The sequence below is a fragment of the Mustela nivalis genome (genome assembly GCF_964662115.1).
Source record: "Mustela nivalis genome assembly, chromosome: 10".
Lineage (NCBI taxonomy): Eukaryota > Metazoa > Chordata > Mammalia > Carnivora > Mustelidae > Mustela > Mustela nivalis.
In genome coordinates this window covers 35268558-35284285 of record NC_139029.1, presented here as the reverse complement: position 1 = coordinate 35284285, position 15728 = coordinate 35268558, and the positions used below count along the sequence as shown (strand labels likewise).

General features: G+C 39.0%; 1 protein-coding gene across 5 annotated transcripts in view; it reads left to right on the top strand.

The window, feature by feature from the left end:
* The first annotated feature begins 4998 nt into the window (after window positions 1–4998).
* Window positions 4999–15728, top strand: part of STIL (STIL centriolar assembly protein) — a 73992-nt gene continuing 63262 nt past the window's right edge. For 2 of the 5 annotated variants that reach the window (XM_082687920.1, XM_082687917.1), the window contains exons 1-5: window positions 5134–5566; window positions 7601–7687; window positions 11759–11866; window positions 14898–15010; window positions 15334–15521. In XM_082687920.1, coding sequence (XP_082544046.1) covers window positions 7644–7687; window positions 11759–11866; window positions 14898–15010; window positions 15334–15521 — 453 coding nt within the window. In that variant the 5' untranslated portion in view covers window positions 5134–5566; window positions 7601–7643. Of the gene's footprint in view, window positions 5909–7600; window positions 7688–11758; window positions 11867–14897; window positions 15011–15333; window positions 15522–15728 lie in introns of all 5 variants that reach the window. The other 3 variants (XM_082687916.1, XM_082687919.1, XM_082687918.1) reach the window with 3 other exon arrangements.

Here is a 15728-nt window from a genome sequence, read left to right as displayed (position 1 = left end):
TTTAATTCCTTCAGCCAGGCTACTAGCAGGCGTGCTAGGATTTATGACATCAAACATTTATCCAGGTTAATCATAAAGACTATGTCATGTGGACAGGAACTGAAAGGGAATAAGGAAAAATGAGAACAACTGATGTGTTAAGATGTAGAATTTGGGGTGAACGTTTCTCTTTACAATTTTTTTCTTGTTATAGCATTGAGCAACAAACGTGCATTTTTTTCCTCAAAGATTTATTTATTTATTTTACAGAGAGAGACACAGGGAGAGAGTGAACACAAGCAGGGAGAGTGGGAGAGGGAGAAGCAGGCCTCCTGCTGAGCTGGGAGCCCTATGCAGGCTCTATCCCAGGACCCTGGGATCATGACCTGGGCCGAAGGCAGATGATTAATGACTGAGCTACCCAGGTGCCCCAAACTTGTGCATTTTTTAAAAGTATGCCATACTAGAAACAACCCTTTGTGAAGCAAATTAAAGCACTTGCAAAATTGAAAAGTATGGCTGGTCGCTTTTCTTTGTAGGGACCCATAACCAGAGCAATTCCAAAATGTCCTGAAATGATATAAATTTTAGAAAATGGGGATCAGGGGTGCCTGGGTGGCTCAGTGGGTTAAAGCCTCTGTCTTCGGCTCAGGTCATGATCTCAGGGTCCTGGGATTGAGCCCCGCATCGGGCTCTCTGCTCAGCAGAGAGTGGGCTTCCTCCTCTCTCTTTGCCTGCCTGCCTGCCTGTCAGCCTACTTGTGATCTATCTCTCTCTGTGTGTCAAAAAAATAAATAAAATATTTAAAAAAAAAGAAAATGGGGATCAAAGAAGAGATAAAAAGAATAGTATTTGTTCAGTCTATTTAAATTGCCTGCAATCTAAAAATAATTCATATTTGCTTTGGATAATTACCTCTTGTTATCCCACTTTTAAAACTGTGCCTTCCTTATTCTGTTTGTCAGATCCTTTCAGTTCCCTGTGCCATCAAGCCAAGGCTTAGTGTGCAGTAGGTCCTTGGTATAGCATTTGTAGATTTTATTTCACTAAGCCTATTCACTGATTTAACAAATCAATTCCCTTAATCTCTATGAATGTGTTGGTCATTTATTAACACTGTCAATTGTCAATACACCTGGACAAATAATAATATATGGGTACTCTTTTAATTAAGTTTAATTAACTTTCACGTTCATTAACTCTTTTCTGTAATAACGTGCAATAGGCAAATGAGGAAAGTCAATCTTAGAGAAATAAATGGCAGGGTTGAGGCCAGCTCCTCAAAGCCAGTGCTTGTTACATTATAACATAATTCAAAAAGTGTTCTCAATATCTCGAGAACTAGGCCCTTTAGACACCTCTAAGCTGTTCTAACTATGAGGCTGAGTCATTCCAATCCTAAAATGAAGTCAGTAATTACCTTTCTGTTCATTTAATTCAAATATATCTGATTTATGCATATCATTAAGTGTATATTCTGCTTAGGAATCCAGTGGTAATAAGATGTTTAATTGGAGACTTATTGGCGTCTGTCTTATTAGGCATCTGTCTTCAGCTCATGACATGATCCTGGGGTCCTGGGATCGAGCCCCACCTGGGCTTCCTGCTTGGTGGGGAGCCTGCCTCTCCCTCTCCCACTCCTCCTGCTTGTGTTCCATGTCTCGCTGTATCTCTCTCTGTCAATAAAAAAATAAAATCTTTAACAAACAAAATTGGAGTCTTACCTATATTCGAGTTCTTATTAAGCAAAAAGAAGACATCTTATTTTATTCTTGTTGCTTAAAAAGTTAGCATATGTTTCAACTCTCCTCCTCCCCCTTCCTTTTTTTTTAAGTAGACTTTATTTTTAGAACAGTTCTAGATTTATAGAAAAATTAAGAACTTAGTACAGAGTTCTCATATACCCCCCCCACAGAGTTTCCCCTTATTATTAACATCTTATATTTAGTATGGTACATTTGTTACAATTAATTAACCAATATTGGTACATTATTATTAATTAAAGTCCATAGTTTATTTAGTTTTCTTAGTTTGTTGTTTTTGTTTTTGTTTTGTTTATTTTGAGAGAGAGAGAGCACATGCGCATGAGGTTGGGGAGGAGGAGAAGAGGGAAAGGGTGAGAGAGAATCTTAAACAAGCTCCACTGTCACAGAGCTTGATCTCATGACCCTGAGATCATGACCCGAGCTGAAATCAATAGTTGGACCTTTGACTGAGCCACCAAGGCGGCCCTAGATTTTCTTAGTTTTTAACCTAGTGTCATTTTTCTGTTCCATTATTACATCCATAATGCTACATTTCGTTGTCATCTCTCTTTAGGCTCCTCCCAGCTAGTTTCTCAGACTTGCCTTGTTTCTGATAACCTTGGCTATTTTTTGAGGTCAGGTATTTTATAGGATTCCCACTATTAGAATTTATCCAGTGTTTTTCTCAGGATAAGACTTGGTCTTTAGTTTACTGAAAGGAAGACCACAAAGGTAAAGTGCCGTTTTTATTTTTATTTATTTATTTTTTAAAGGATTTTATTTATTTATTTGACAGAGAGATAGAGGGAACACAAGCAGAGGGAGTGGAAGAGGCAAAAGCAGGCGCCTCGCTGAGTAGGCAGCCCGATGCGGGGCTCGATCCCAGGATCCTGGGATCATGACCTGAGCTAAAGGCAGATGCTTAACGACTGAGCCACCCAGGCGCCCCTAAAGTGCCATTTTTAACACAGCATGTCCAATGTACATACTATCAACATCACTTATGACTATTTAATGTTGGCCTTGATCACTTGGCTGAAGTAGCTTTGGTCAAGTTTCTCCAGTGTATAGTTACTCTTTCCTCTCCTCCTTTCCATGCTGTACACTATTGCTTACCCAACAGGGATAGGGAGTTATATGTTATGTTCATCCTTTCCTTTTTGTCTAATATCATCTTACATCTTTCTTTCAGATATCTTAAAGAGGTTCTAAAGAAAACTATAAATCATGAGGGTCCCACCCAAAGTCCCTTTCTTTTACATCCTAAATTCAATTTCTAATCAAATCATGTTTACTTTACCTTCCAAGTCTATCTAGAATCCAACCACCTCTCACCACGTCCTTTGCTACCACTCTGGTTTAAACCACCATCAGTGTCTAGGTCATTACAATAGCTTGCAGTAGCTTTCTAACTGGTCTCCTTTCTTCTCCTTTCCCCTACAGTTTATTCTCAAGGTAGCAACCACAATAAACCTTCTAAAACCTAACGTCAGATCATGTTAGCCCCCTGTTTAAAATATTCCTGTGGTTGGGGCACCTGGCTGGCTTAGTTGATAGAGCCTGTGACCCTTAATCTCAGGGTTTTTAGTTCAAGCCCCACATTGGGCAGGGAGCTTACTTGAAAAATAAATTAATTTAAAAATAAAATAAAATATTCTGATGGCTTCCTATCTAACTCAAAAGAGCAGTCAAATCCTTATCATGGCCTCTAAGGCCCTGTATGGTCTACCAACAACATTTCCCTCTTCAACCCTTAATATTCTCCTCACTCTGCTAAGGACATACTGGGTTCCTTGGTCTTCCTTGAAGATGTCAGGGAGTTCCCTCCCCAGAGCCTTTGCACTTAATGCAACTCATGACATCCATTGACATGTGTCACTTGGATCTTTCTCCAGAAAGATCATGCCAGTCAGCTGCAAAGCACACACTTCGCTAACAGTCTCTTGCTGTTGCCTTTAGGATCTACCTTAGCTTGGTTCTTGCTTTTTCTGAGAAGCCCCAGGCAATGGCTAAGCACAGCAGAGATTCTACCCATTTCTACCTGATGTGGGACTCTTCTAATGGGCAATCGTTGTTCCAGAGCCCCCTCTTGGGTTGGCCAACACTTGTCAGACATGCATCACTGTCTGAGGCTCTTTGTACATGCACACCAGAGCCGAGGAACTCACCATCATTTCTCTTAAAAATGTGTGCTTTACATTCTAATAATTTTTTCAGGAAAGCAGAGAATTACATTCTATAGGACATATCTCTCTTGGCTAGGTTTTTTTGTTTTTGTTTTTAAAGATTTATGTGTTTATTTTCAAGAGAAATAGAAAGCACTTGCGCACCACTGGAGCAGGTGAAGAGGGAGAGGGAGGAGAAAAATCTGAAGCAGACCCCCTGCTGAGTGCGAAGCCCCCCCCCCCCCCCCCCCCCGCCTGGGATGATTTTAGGACCCCAGATCATTATCTGAGCTGAAATCTGGAGTCGATTGCTCAACCAATTGAACCACCCAGACGCCCTTCTCTTGGCTAGTTTTATACATTTTTCAGGATAGTGTTTTAGGGACACCTGGGTGGCTTGGTCCACTAAACGTCTGCCTTTGGCCAAGGTCTTGATCCCAGCGCCCTGGGATCCAGTCTCCCAGTGGGGCTCCTTGTTCAGTGGGGAGCCTGCTTCTTCTTTGCCTGCTGCTGTGCTTGCGCGCTCTGACAAATCTTTTTTTTAAAAGTATTTTAACTCCCTCAAAAGAGTGGACGCTTATTCAGAACAATACAACCTGTAGATGCATCTCACACTTTGACGCTCCCATATTGCTCAGGAAACTAACATAAGTTAAATATAGTGGAAAGGTAGGTGCCATTTCAAATCATCACTCTGCACTAACTAGCTGTGTGATTTCTAACATTTCCTCCCTTGTTGAATAGGGATAATAATACCCACTTTGGCTGTTGGAGGACAATCATATAAAATAATGGTGGAGAAAGCTCAATTACTAACATTAGTTGTAGAAACTAAGAATAAATTATTTATAAATTTAAATCACGTTTCTTTTTTACTCAACGGTAAGGAACTAAAACTTTTTGTTGTTATTGAGAGGAGAGGAGTCTTCTTCGTTAAGAAACTAGAAGGAATCGAACTTCCCTCCCTTTTGTCCATTTAAGTAGAAAGTTTTGTCCGCTTTTAATCGCCCGGCGACAATCTGGAAAAGAGCACTTCCGACTTCCTCTGGCACCCCACCATCCACCAGCTTGGGCTTGTCATTGCGCGTGCGCAAGGTCCACCCCACCCCGGAACTTAACCGTTGACCAAAATGTAGTGTTTAAATCCTCCGGTATTGATCCCGGAGAACGGGTGGCGCACTCTTTTCTCCAATGAGGCTTGGCATTGGCCAAGCGCCGGATTGGTGCGGAGAGCTGATTGGCTGGTGTAGCATCACGTCGGCGGCGACCGTGCGTGTTGCTTCTGGCACCGCCCCTGCCCCTGACGGGTCGGATTTCTGACCAGTCAGTAGGCGCGGCGCGGGCTTCGGTTTCGCGAGGCTGTTTGCCGCCTCGGTTCCCGCGACCCCAACGTCCCGGAGGCGGGGCGGAGGCGGCGGAGGCGCTCCTTGGAGGCGACCGCTGTTCCGGCCCAACAAACAGACCCGGCTGGGCGGAGGAAGCAGTGAGTGGGGCTTTGTGTTCTGGATTCTCTCGAAGGGCGGCAGCGGAACTAGGAGGACGGTGGGAACTTTCAGGGCCCTTTGGTGGATTCAGCCCTCCTGGAGCCTGGGGCCGATGACGTGAAGGGAAACTAGTGGGAGAAATCAGTCAAGCGGACCACGAATTCCCTAGGAACGATTCCTAAGGAATCGTTAGGTATGTGAAAGAGGTTTGCCGTCGATAACGTGGCGTTTAAAGGTGAAAGTTTGACAGCCGACGTGTGCTCGTTCCTGCATTCCTCACTTTCCGCTCATGTGGCTACGTAGTGAAGGGGTCAGTTCAAGTTTGAAGTCCGTGGTCTCCTGGGAATAGTGTGTCAACAATACAGTGTGAAAATGCTATGTGTGGACGCAGGCAGTGGTCACATCACTATGGTGTCCAGGAGATGGTTTTTACAGAGCAAAGGACATTCGATTGGGATTGTGAAGGATGATGATTTGTCAGGGCATTCCAAGTCAGGGCAACAGGCTGTGCAAAGGTGCTCAAACTGGGGGAACTGTAAGTAGTTCAATTTGGTTGGAATGTGGGATAAAGGGGGGGGGGGGTAATAAGGTGGACCAGACTGTGAAGGTGCTTTCTTCTGTATATAAAGAAGAGCCATCAGCGCAGTTTTGTTTGTTTGTTTGTTTTGTTTTGTTTTGTTTTTAGGATTTTATTATTGGATAAAGACATGGAGACAGGGAACACACACAGGGGAGTGGGAGAGGGGGAGGCAGGCGCCCTGCTGAGCAGGCAGCCCGATTTTGGGGCTCCATCCCAGGACCCTGAGACCACGACCTGAGCTGAAGGCAGACGCCTAACGACTGAGCCACCCAGGCGCCCTGAGCCATCAGCTTTTTCAGAAGGGAAAATAATGTCAGATATGCACAAATACCCTTCTGGGAACACTCTGGGACCTTTCAGTAAATCTGGTGAGTCAGGAAATAAGGTCCTAGAGATGTTAAAACAGAATATATATCGGGAAACAGGGAGAAAGGGGAGGTAAGGATAACTTGAGGGTTTCCATCTTGATAAAGGATGATGCCATTATCTGAGGAGGGTATGTTTTGCTAGGTATAGGTGTTATGTGGTTTTAGTTTCACTGACTTTAATTGCTTGCGTGATGCTGTCAGAATAAACTCATGTATTCTTTTAAAATGAGAAATAGATCAACATCATCTTTTTATCCTCATACATAAAGGAAGAAGAGACAAATTTGGAGCTTTAAGACTCTTTCATTTATTGAAGTAAAATGGCATTTTATATACTTCTTGGAGTTACAGTTATTGATCTGAATACTATTATGCGTGACAACCAAATGACATAGAAAGGCTTTCAAGATTAAAGCCTTCATTCCATAGATGATGCATGAAGTCCAGATATCTCCAAGAGAGACTTTTTAGTCAACCTTACAAGAGCACTTTAAACAAGATTTTCTTCTAGTCAATAATTTCAGCCTCTGGCTTTATCTGAAAAATCTCTTCTGCACATGCATTAATAACTCTTTCCTCCCTTATCTTGCTTCAGACAGTTCCTTCTTGCTAGAATTGAAGGGCCTAAAGAAGGCTAAGACCTAATAAAATAGTAAAGGAAATACTGAACAGTAAAGAAAAGACTATGAGCTCTGTATTTTCCTTTGATAATATTTAGATGGAGCTATCCAGTGGGCACTTTAAAATACAGGTTTGAAACTGAGAAGAGAGGTGAAAACTGAGTTTGCTTTGTACAGTATAATGGGAATGGATGAGAAGTACCCAGAGAGGGCATGTGAGACCAAAAAAGGACCACCAATTCTGTAGGGAAACAAGTCTGTTTGTAGGGATTCAGTATTTGTCTTCCATGTCCAGAAGATTTAAGGTTTGTTAACTACATTACAGATTCAATAAATATCTAGTTTGTTGTTCCTATGTACTGTTCTGCAGTTTTCTAAATATTATGAGGCTTTCGGCCAAAATTTCATATATTAAAAACTGTGCTGCCCAGATTAATATTAACATTAGTTTATAGGCAGAATGACTATAAAGTATGAAAATGATCAGAATCCACAACCATTTTCTCTTACTAATCTATAGATGAAGGTACTTCATACAAGTAACCATTTTTTTTTTTACAAGTAACCTAATTTTGTCTGTACTGTTAATATGTGGTTAAATCAGGTTTCTTCTTATTTTTTTTAATCATTCATTAGTAACATTCTCTTTACTTTTTTAGGATTCTGAGTATTTGAAATCGAATACATAATTCACCAACTGTCATGGAGCCTACATCTTCTCTTGCAGGGCCCCAGATGAATACCAGGTATAGAAGCATTTTTACAAAATGTTTTTTTCACTGCTTCTCATAACTTGGGAAGATAGGTTGGAATAGAAACAAAACAAAATAAAACTTTCAAATCAGGAAAATCCGGATCCACATCCCATCTGTACCACTTGGTAGGTGGGTGACCTTGATCAGGTTAATTAACTTCTGTAAGCCTCAGTTTTCTCATCTGTAAATGGGAGATAGTAATCTCTATGTAACAGAAATTATTGTGAAGGATTAAGTAAGATGACTAAGGTAAAGGATCTGGCACACAGTAAGCGCTTGGTAATGTTAGTTTTATTCCTACCTTCCCTTTTCTGGTTTCACAGAGCATCTTTATTAATGGGAAATAGAACCTGAGCTCTTGAGGCTAAAAATCATATACATATTTATTTACCTCCTAGACAAATGAGAAAGTGGTTGGGTTCCTTCCCTTGTCTAAACCCTAATCCTCGATGGAAGATTTCACACTGGATATACCAAGTTTCTTTAAATGTCCCTAAGCTTTTCCCCACTCATGTAGAATGGGAAGGAGGAGCTTGCCACCTGTCCTCTAATTTTCTCAGTCTGTCAGTACTGTAGGGATAAGGCAGATTGGCTTGTGTTATTTAGCTGTTTGGATCATTTATCGTTTCTTTCTTTTCCCTCGAGAAAGGGACAATTATTGCTGACATGTGAATTTTTTTTCTTCTAAGCTATAATTATATCCGTGAGTTTCCTTCATTCTCTGTACTTTTCTTTTGTACCAGATGTTTTTGATGAAGACAATGGGAAACGTGACCCAAAGAGGCTATCATATTTCTTTTGCTTAATTTTAGCCCTTCTGTTTTATCCTATTAGTACTTCTTATTCTTTGAAAATTTGTCAACTTCTTTTCTTTGAAGGAACTTGTTGCATTTGCAACAAGTCAATTACATTATCTTTTCTATTTTATTTTTGGGTCAAATTCATTCCTTACATTCTAGGGAGGATAATATACTCATGTAATTTAAATTGATTATTTCTGATATATCCAACTTAGTTTTTTTACTTATTTAATGATTTTTGGTTTTCTTTTTTTTTTTTTTTTAAAGTGAGAGAGAGAGAGAAAGCACAAGGAGGAAAGAGGGAGAGGGAGAAACAGACTCCCCACTGAGGGGGGAGCCTGACCTGGGGCTTGATCCCAGGATCATGACCTAAGCATGACGCAGACCGTTAACTGACCATCGTTAACTTAGTTAACTGACCGTTAACTAAGCCACCCAGGTGCCCCGACCTCTGGTTTTCAAAAATCTCTGGGCTGAGAGCAACAGTTCTGAATAACTTAGGGGTTGCAGACCACTTTGAATATCTGAAAGCATGAATCCCCCTTTTATATGATAAAATTTTTGCCACATTTCAAGATGTTTCTATTTCCCCTGCCTCTAAAGTCTACTGTGTACCTTAGTTTAAGAAAACGACTAATAACAACATTTATTGTTCATGTGTCAGGTGCTGTGCTAAGCACATTATGTGCATTATTCTTATTTAATCCTTATAACAAACCTATGAGGTATAGGTACTATTATTATCTTCATCCCCCTGCCTTTTTTTTTTTTTAATGAAGAAACTGACATAGAGAGATTAACCAATTCAAAATTATATGGTTGGTAAGTGATACGGGGCAGGATTTAAACCTGATGTGACTTCTACTTTAAACCCTTTACATATATGGACTCATTTAATATTCAGTGTAACTGCCTGGAGATACAGATACAAGTATTACTTGTTTAACAGATGAGGAAACTGAGGCACAGAGACATTTAATAATGTGAGAAAGGTCACAGAGCTAGCAGATTTTGAAGCGAGTTTTCAGACCTAAGCAACTGATTTCCAGACATTTTGCCTTCCCCACCTCATTATGCTGCCTCTCACCAACTGTTAAGTGATAAATATATTAAATATAGAAACAGATAAACTCACAAGTTTTGTGACCTTGAACAGATTTCTCAATCTCAGACTATGTCCTCATTTCAAAAAAGGGAGATTAAAGAACCTTCTTATAGATATTATGAGCTCAGATCAGACATGGGATCAGACATGGATTTGAAAGCACACAGCTAGGAGTAGTGGAGTCAGAAATAGAACCCAGGTTTTAAATCTCTATACCATTCAGCTTCTGGAAGTATAAGTTTTGAAATCAGCCACACTTAGATTTAGAGCCCACCTTTGCTACTTTAATTATTGTATAAAGTTAGGAAAGTTACTGCTTGCTATCTATAAAATGGATAATAAAGTGGTTCTGGAGGAGTTTTAGTGAGAAATTTTGTGTATGTAAAGTGCCTGCTGGGATGCCTGGTACATAGTAGGTGACCAGTAAACAGTCTAGTTTTATAGTTGAGAAGCTTCATTAGATGATATAAGAAAGTAAGATTTAGAATGAGATATTCTTAAAACATGATATGATAAATAATCTTTCAGTTCAGCTTTTGTGAATAGTCTACTACCATGCAAATATATTGGTGTAGTTAACTCCCTGTCAGAGCTTTCTTGCTTTAATTACATGGGACTTTGGCTGATATCTTTTCCTCAGTTCTTTCTCTCCATTGTTTCTTATGGTTTTCTCATGTTGCTCACTTACGTAAAATAAAAACTTTATGATTGTGTTCTGTATGACTTAACATTGAAACCTTGCTTTACGCTGTATCTAGGATGTTTGCTTAAGGAATTACTTATTATGCTGTCCTTTTGATGCTTCGGTAACAATTAAACTGAAGTGATAGGTCCCAAGTTTAGAAACACTGAAAAATTAAGACTATATTAAGTTCTTGTGCTTTTCATAATTTTATTGGATATTATCTAGGAATTAGTTCAGAAGGATAGAATTTTAAATTTAAATTTTAATGTCATTTCATGGTTTATACTTTTTCTCTGTTACTTAATGAAGATATTATAGGATTGATTCTTATCTTTTTTTTTTTTTTGAAGATTTTATTTATTTATTTGACAGATCACAAGTAGGCAGAGAGGCAGGCAGAGAGAGAGGAGGAAGCAGGCTCCCTGCTGAGCAGAGAGCCCGATGTGGGACTCGATCCCAGGACCCTGAGATCATGAAGGCAGCGGCTTAACCCACTGAGCCACCCAGGAGCCCCGATTCTTATCTATTTATTTACTTATGTATTCATTCATTCATTCATTCGTCTATTGTCTTTTTTTTTTTAAAGGTCAATCCTGAATTAGCTATATAACCCCCAAAATGAAGTTTTTATTTATTTATTTTTTATTTTTTTATTTTTAAGATTTTGTTTATTTGACAGAGAGAGATCACAAGTAGACAGAGAGGCAGGCAGAGAGAGGAAGGGAAGCAGGTTCCCTGCTGAGCACAGAGCCCGATGCGGGGCTCGGTCCCAGGACCCCGAGATCATGACCTGAGCCAAAGGCAGCGGCCTAACCCACTGAGCCACCCAGGCACCCCCATCTATTGTCTTTTTATTTTAAGTAGCTTCCATGCCCAATATGGGGCTTGAATTCACAACTGTGAGATCAGGGGTCACGTGCTCTACCAACTGAGCCAGCTAGGTGCCTTTTCCCACTCTTTTTAAGAAACGTGTGTATGTAAATTTATGTAAGCATAGGGAAAAAAAAAAAGGACAGGAAAAAGCTATACCTAAATTTTGAGTGCTTCTTTTCTTTACTTTCTCTTTTTTTTGTTTTTTTTTTAAAGATTATTTATTTATTTATTTGACAGACAGAGATCACAAGTAGGCAGAGAGAGGAAGGGAAGCAGGCTCCCTGCTGAGCAGAGAGCCCAATACGGGGCTCGATCATGGATAGATCAGGATCATGACCTGAGCTGAAGGCAGAGGCTTTAACCTAACACTGATCCACCCAGGCACCCCGAGTGCTTATTTTCTTAATAGTATATTTACAAGGATTTTTCTTTTCTTTCTTTCTTTTTTTTTTTAACTTCCTAAAAATATTTTTAAGTTTAAAAAAAACTAACATAAGTAGTTTGAAAAGCTTCATCATTTAATGTTAAACTGCTTCTTATAAAATTTCTGCTAAGTTTGCTTTTCATTGTGTTTTGATTTAAACATTTTTTTGTTTAAGGTTTCCTTCAAGCAGGATGGTGCCTTTCTACTTTCCTCCATCAAAATATGCACTTTGGAACCCAATACCAATTGGAGATTTCATCTACTTACACCTCAATTACTACAGGTATGTTTCTCTTTTCAAATCAAACCAGTAGAAACAGGAATCAAAAGGATGTGTAAGCTTTGAAAATATGGAGCTACAACCTATATAAAACCATCATCATACTAATAGAATAAAGTACAATAATGATGTACAGATGAAAGAATGGGTTTTAGAAAATATATTAATATTTTTGCATTTTTGATCACCACATTAAATTATTTGAAATATTTAAAAAAAAAAAGGATGTGTAAGGCAAAGTTGATTACTATAACTAATTCCTTTTTTTTAAAACTTTTCCATTCAGAAACTCTGCTCAAACTATCTCTTACTGCTTCTTAGATCTATTTCTTGTGCTTTTGAGAAGTAATCTTAATTTCACTGTTAAAATGGTCTGCAAGTCTAAATTTCTAAGTATTATAGAAATTCAAGAGACAAACTATAATAAAAACTGGAAGGGTTTTTGATCGTGCTTTAGCATGCTGTCTTTGTAAAACATTGAGAAGACTGAACTTACTTTAAGTGAATAGATCATGTTAGAAAGAATATAAATCATGGTTAGGGCAGGATCTTGAAAGAAAGATATAAAAACTTAAGCTTAAAGAAATAGAAAATAGAGATCCACTATGATTTTGTGTATAAGGGAGTTATTTGTTGAAAGCAGAATTCTAAGAAGGATAAGTCATAATGGGGAAAACCTGGAGTTAACTTAGCTGTGAGATGGTTTTCTGTAATCTAAGCAACATCGATTTATGCCCTAGTGGTTTGTTTAAAGTGCTGTAACTGGAGTCAAACTGCCTGGAGGGTCAAATCCTGATTCTATCACTTCTTATTTATGCAACTTCAGTAAAGTAGGCAGGGATCAGTTTCTTTATTTAGAAAATGGAATAATGATACCTGTTTCGTAGCACTCTTGTTGGGATTAAATGAGACAGGCTCTGTAAAGAAGCAGTTGGCATGGTGCCTGGAACATAGGAAGCATTCAATAAATGGTTGCTATTATCAGGGTTTGGAGCAATGTAGCAGTATTAAGATCAAAAGGAAAGAATGAAACAAGGCTTTTTAAAGAAATAGCTTATAGTATTCGATGATGGATTCAGTGGAACTAAAGGAGAGATACAAGTCAAAACATACTGAAGTTCTAAACCAGTTGGCAGAGAAGGATAGTATCACTGATTAAAAAAAAAAAACAAAATAGTCTTGTGGGAGTGCATGGGTGGCTCAGTTCGTTAAGCATCTTCGGCTCTGGTCACGGTTTCAGGGTCCTGGGATGGAACCACACACATCAGGCTTTCTGCCCAGCAGGGAGTCTCCTCCCTTTCTCTGCTCACACTCTGTCTCTCTCAAATAAATAAATAAAATCTTTTTTTTTTTTTTTAAGATTTTACATATTTATTTGACAGAGATGCAGCGACTGAGGGAACACGAGCAGGGGGAGTGGGAGAGGGAGAAGCAGGCTTCCCGCTGAGCAGGGAGCCCAATGTGGGGCTCATTCCCAGGAGCCTGGGATCATGACCTGAGCCTAAGGCAGACACTTAACAAGTGAGCCACCCAGGGGCCCCAATAAATAAATCTTTTTTTTTTTTTAAGATTTTATTTATTTACCTGAGAGAGAGAGTGAGAGATAGAGCATGACAAAAGGAGAGAGTCAGAGGGGGAAGCAGACTCCCCACTGAGCAGGGATCCCGATGAGGGAAATGATCCTGGGACTCCAGGATCATGACCTGAGCTGAAGGCAGTGGCTTAACCAACTGAGCCACCCAGGCGCCCCCAATAAATAAAATCTTAAAAAAAAAAAAAAAAACAAAACCAATAGTCTTGTGGAAGTTTAATTAAATATTTCTTAGACTTGTTCATTCTTTTCTTGATGTCTCTTGACCTTTTACATTTTCTATTGTTATCTTTCTGAGCTACAATGTGGGTGATTTTTTTCTTCAACTCTACTAATTTTCTCTTTAGGTGTACTTAGCCATCTAACCTGTATGTTTGGGTTTTTTTACATGTTGGAAGTATTCCATATATATCAAAGATTGTTTATAATATATATGCAGAATTTATAGGATAATAAAAATTCATGTACCTATCCCCTGTTCATTATATTGATTTTTAAATTGATTATATTTTTATTTCTGCAAGTTCTTTGTGGTTCTTTTTCAAATTTGCCTCATCTTTTTTTTTTTTTTTTTTTTTTAAGATTTTATTTATTTATTTGCCAGAGAGAGAGAGAGCGCGCGCACAGGCAGGCCGAGTGGCAGCAGAGGCAGAGGGAGAAGCAGGCTCCCTGCCAAGCAAGGAGCCCGATGCGGGACTCGATCCCAGGATGCTGGGATCATGACCTGAGCCGAAAGCAGCTGCTCAACCAACTGAGCCATCCAGGCATCCCTGCCTCAACTTTTTTGATAGTATCTAGTTCCTTGCTCATATATTGGAGTCCCTTTTATATATCTTTACACCTTCTTTTTCTTTTATTTAAAGATTTTATTTATTTATTTGACAGAGATCACAAGTAGGCAGAGAGTCAGGCAGAGAGAGGAAGGGAAGCAGGTTGCCCGCTGAGCAGAGAGCCCGATGCAGGGCTCGATCCCAGGACCCTGAGATCATGACCTGTGTAGAAGGCAGAGGCTTTAACCCACTGAGCCACCCAGGTGCTCTACACATTTTAATCATAGTTTTATATATTCTACATTCAATAATATTAGAATCCAAAGTCCATAGACCATATGTAAACAAACAGATGTGGTATTGCAACCAAATCTTATAGAAACAGGAGGTTAGCCTCATAGTTTCTTAAACCTTGCTCTGGTTTGTGAAGTTAAGCAAAAGCTCAGAGAACGACTATAACTTCAGTGTCTGCTTAACTTCAGTTCTGGTTTCCAGGCAGCTCTCCCTACACACCCCGAACTCCTGCCCATCTTTGACCCTAGGATTTCTCAACAGTGATTTTTCTGTACATATTAAAAAATGTGTGTTATATTTTAGGCAGCATTTCATGGCAGGAGGGTTTTTTAGGATATCAGACCTACCATATTCATAAAAGGCTTTTGTTATTTTTCAGAAATCCAAAGCTTGTAGTAACTGAAAAGACCGTCCGACTTGCTTGTCGTCATGCTAAGCAGAATAAAAAAAGCCTGCCATGCTTTTTACTTGGTTCTCTCATAGTAGATGAAGGTAATATACTTTAAAAAAATATTTTTGTAACTATAATAGAATTTGTGTTTCAAATTCAGCCGATTGTTATAATGTTCTTTATACTAATTTTCTTTGCAATAGACCAAGTTTATAAAGGTAAGTAAAACTTCATACTATCTATCACAGACTTCACTGGTCAGGTAGAAGAATATGTATGGGAGCCATTTTTTAAAATAAGAGCTTAGTGTACTATTAGTATGAACAAAATACTTTGTTATAATAGTAGGCTTACTTGGTTGATTTCAAATTTTTATTGTCATGTCATAATTTTTATTTATAATAACTGCTGTTTTGTTCTTCAGATGAAGAAAGTGTGACATTGACAGTAGATCGTTTTGATCCTGGTAGAGAAGTACCTGAATGCTTAGAGAGAACCCCTACTGCTTCTCTTCCTGGGGACTTTGTGATTCCATGCAAAATTCATACTCATGGACTTTGTTCAAAAGAATTAATAGTCCATGATGCAGATGACTTCAGTTCAGCTTTTAAGGTGAGATACACTGATAACTTGATTATTCTTAACTGAACCCAAGTATCAAATTATGGGTATTATGTTGTATTTCAATAAACCCATATTTAACAAGTATTTTTAATTAATTTCTGATTGAATGATTGTTGCTAAAATATGATTAAATATGGTTTCTGAAAGCAAGAATTCTAGGGAGGTAATATGTATGGGTAGTTTTCCAGAAGGGAA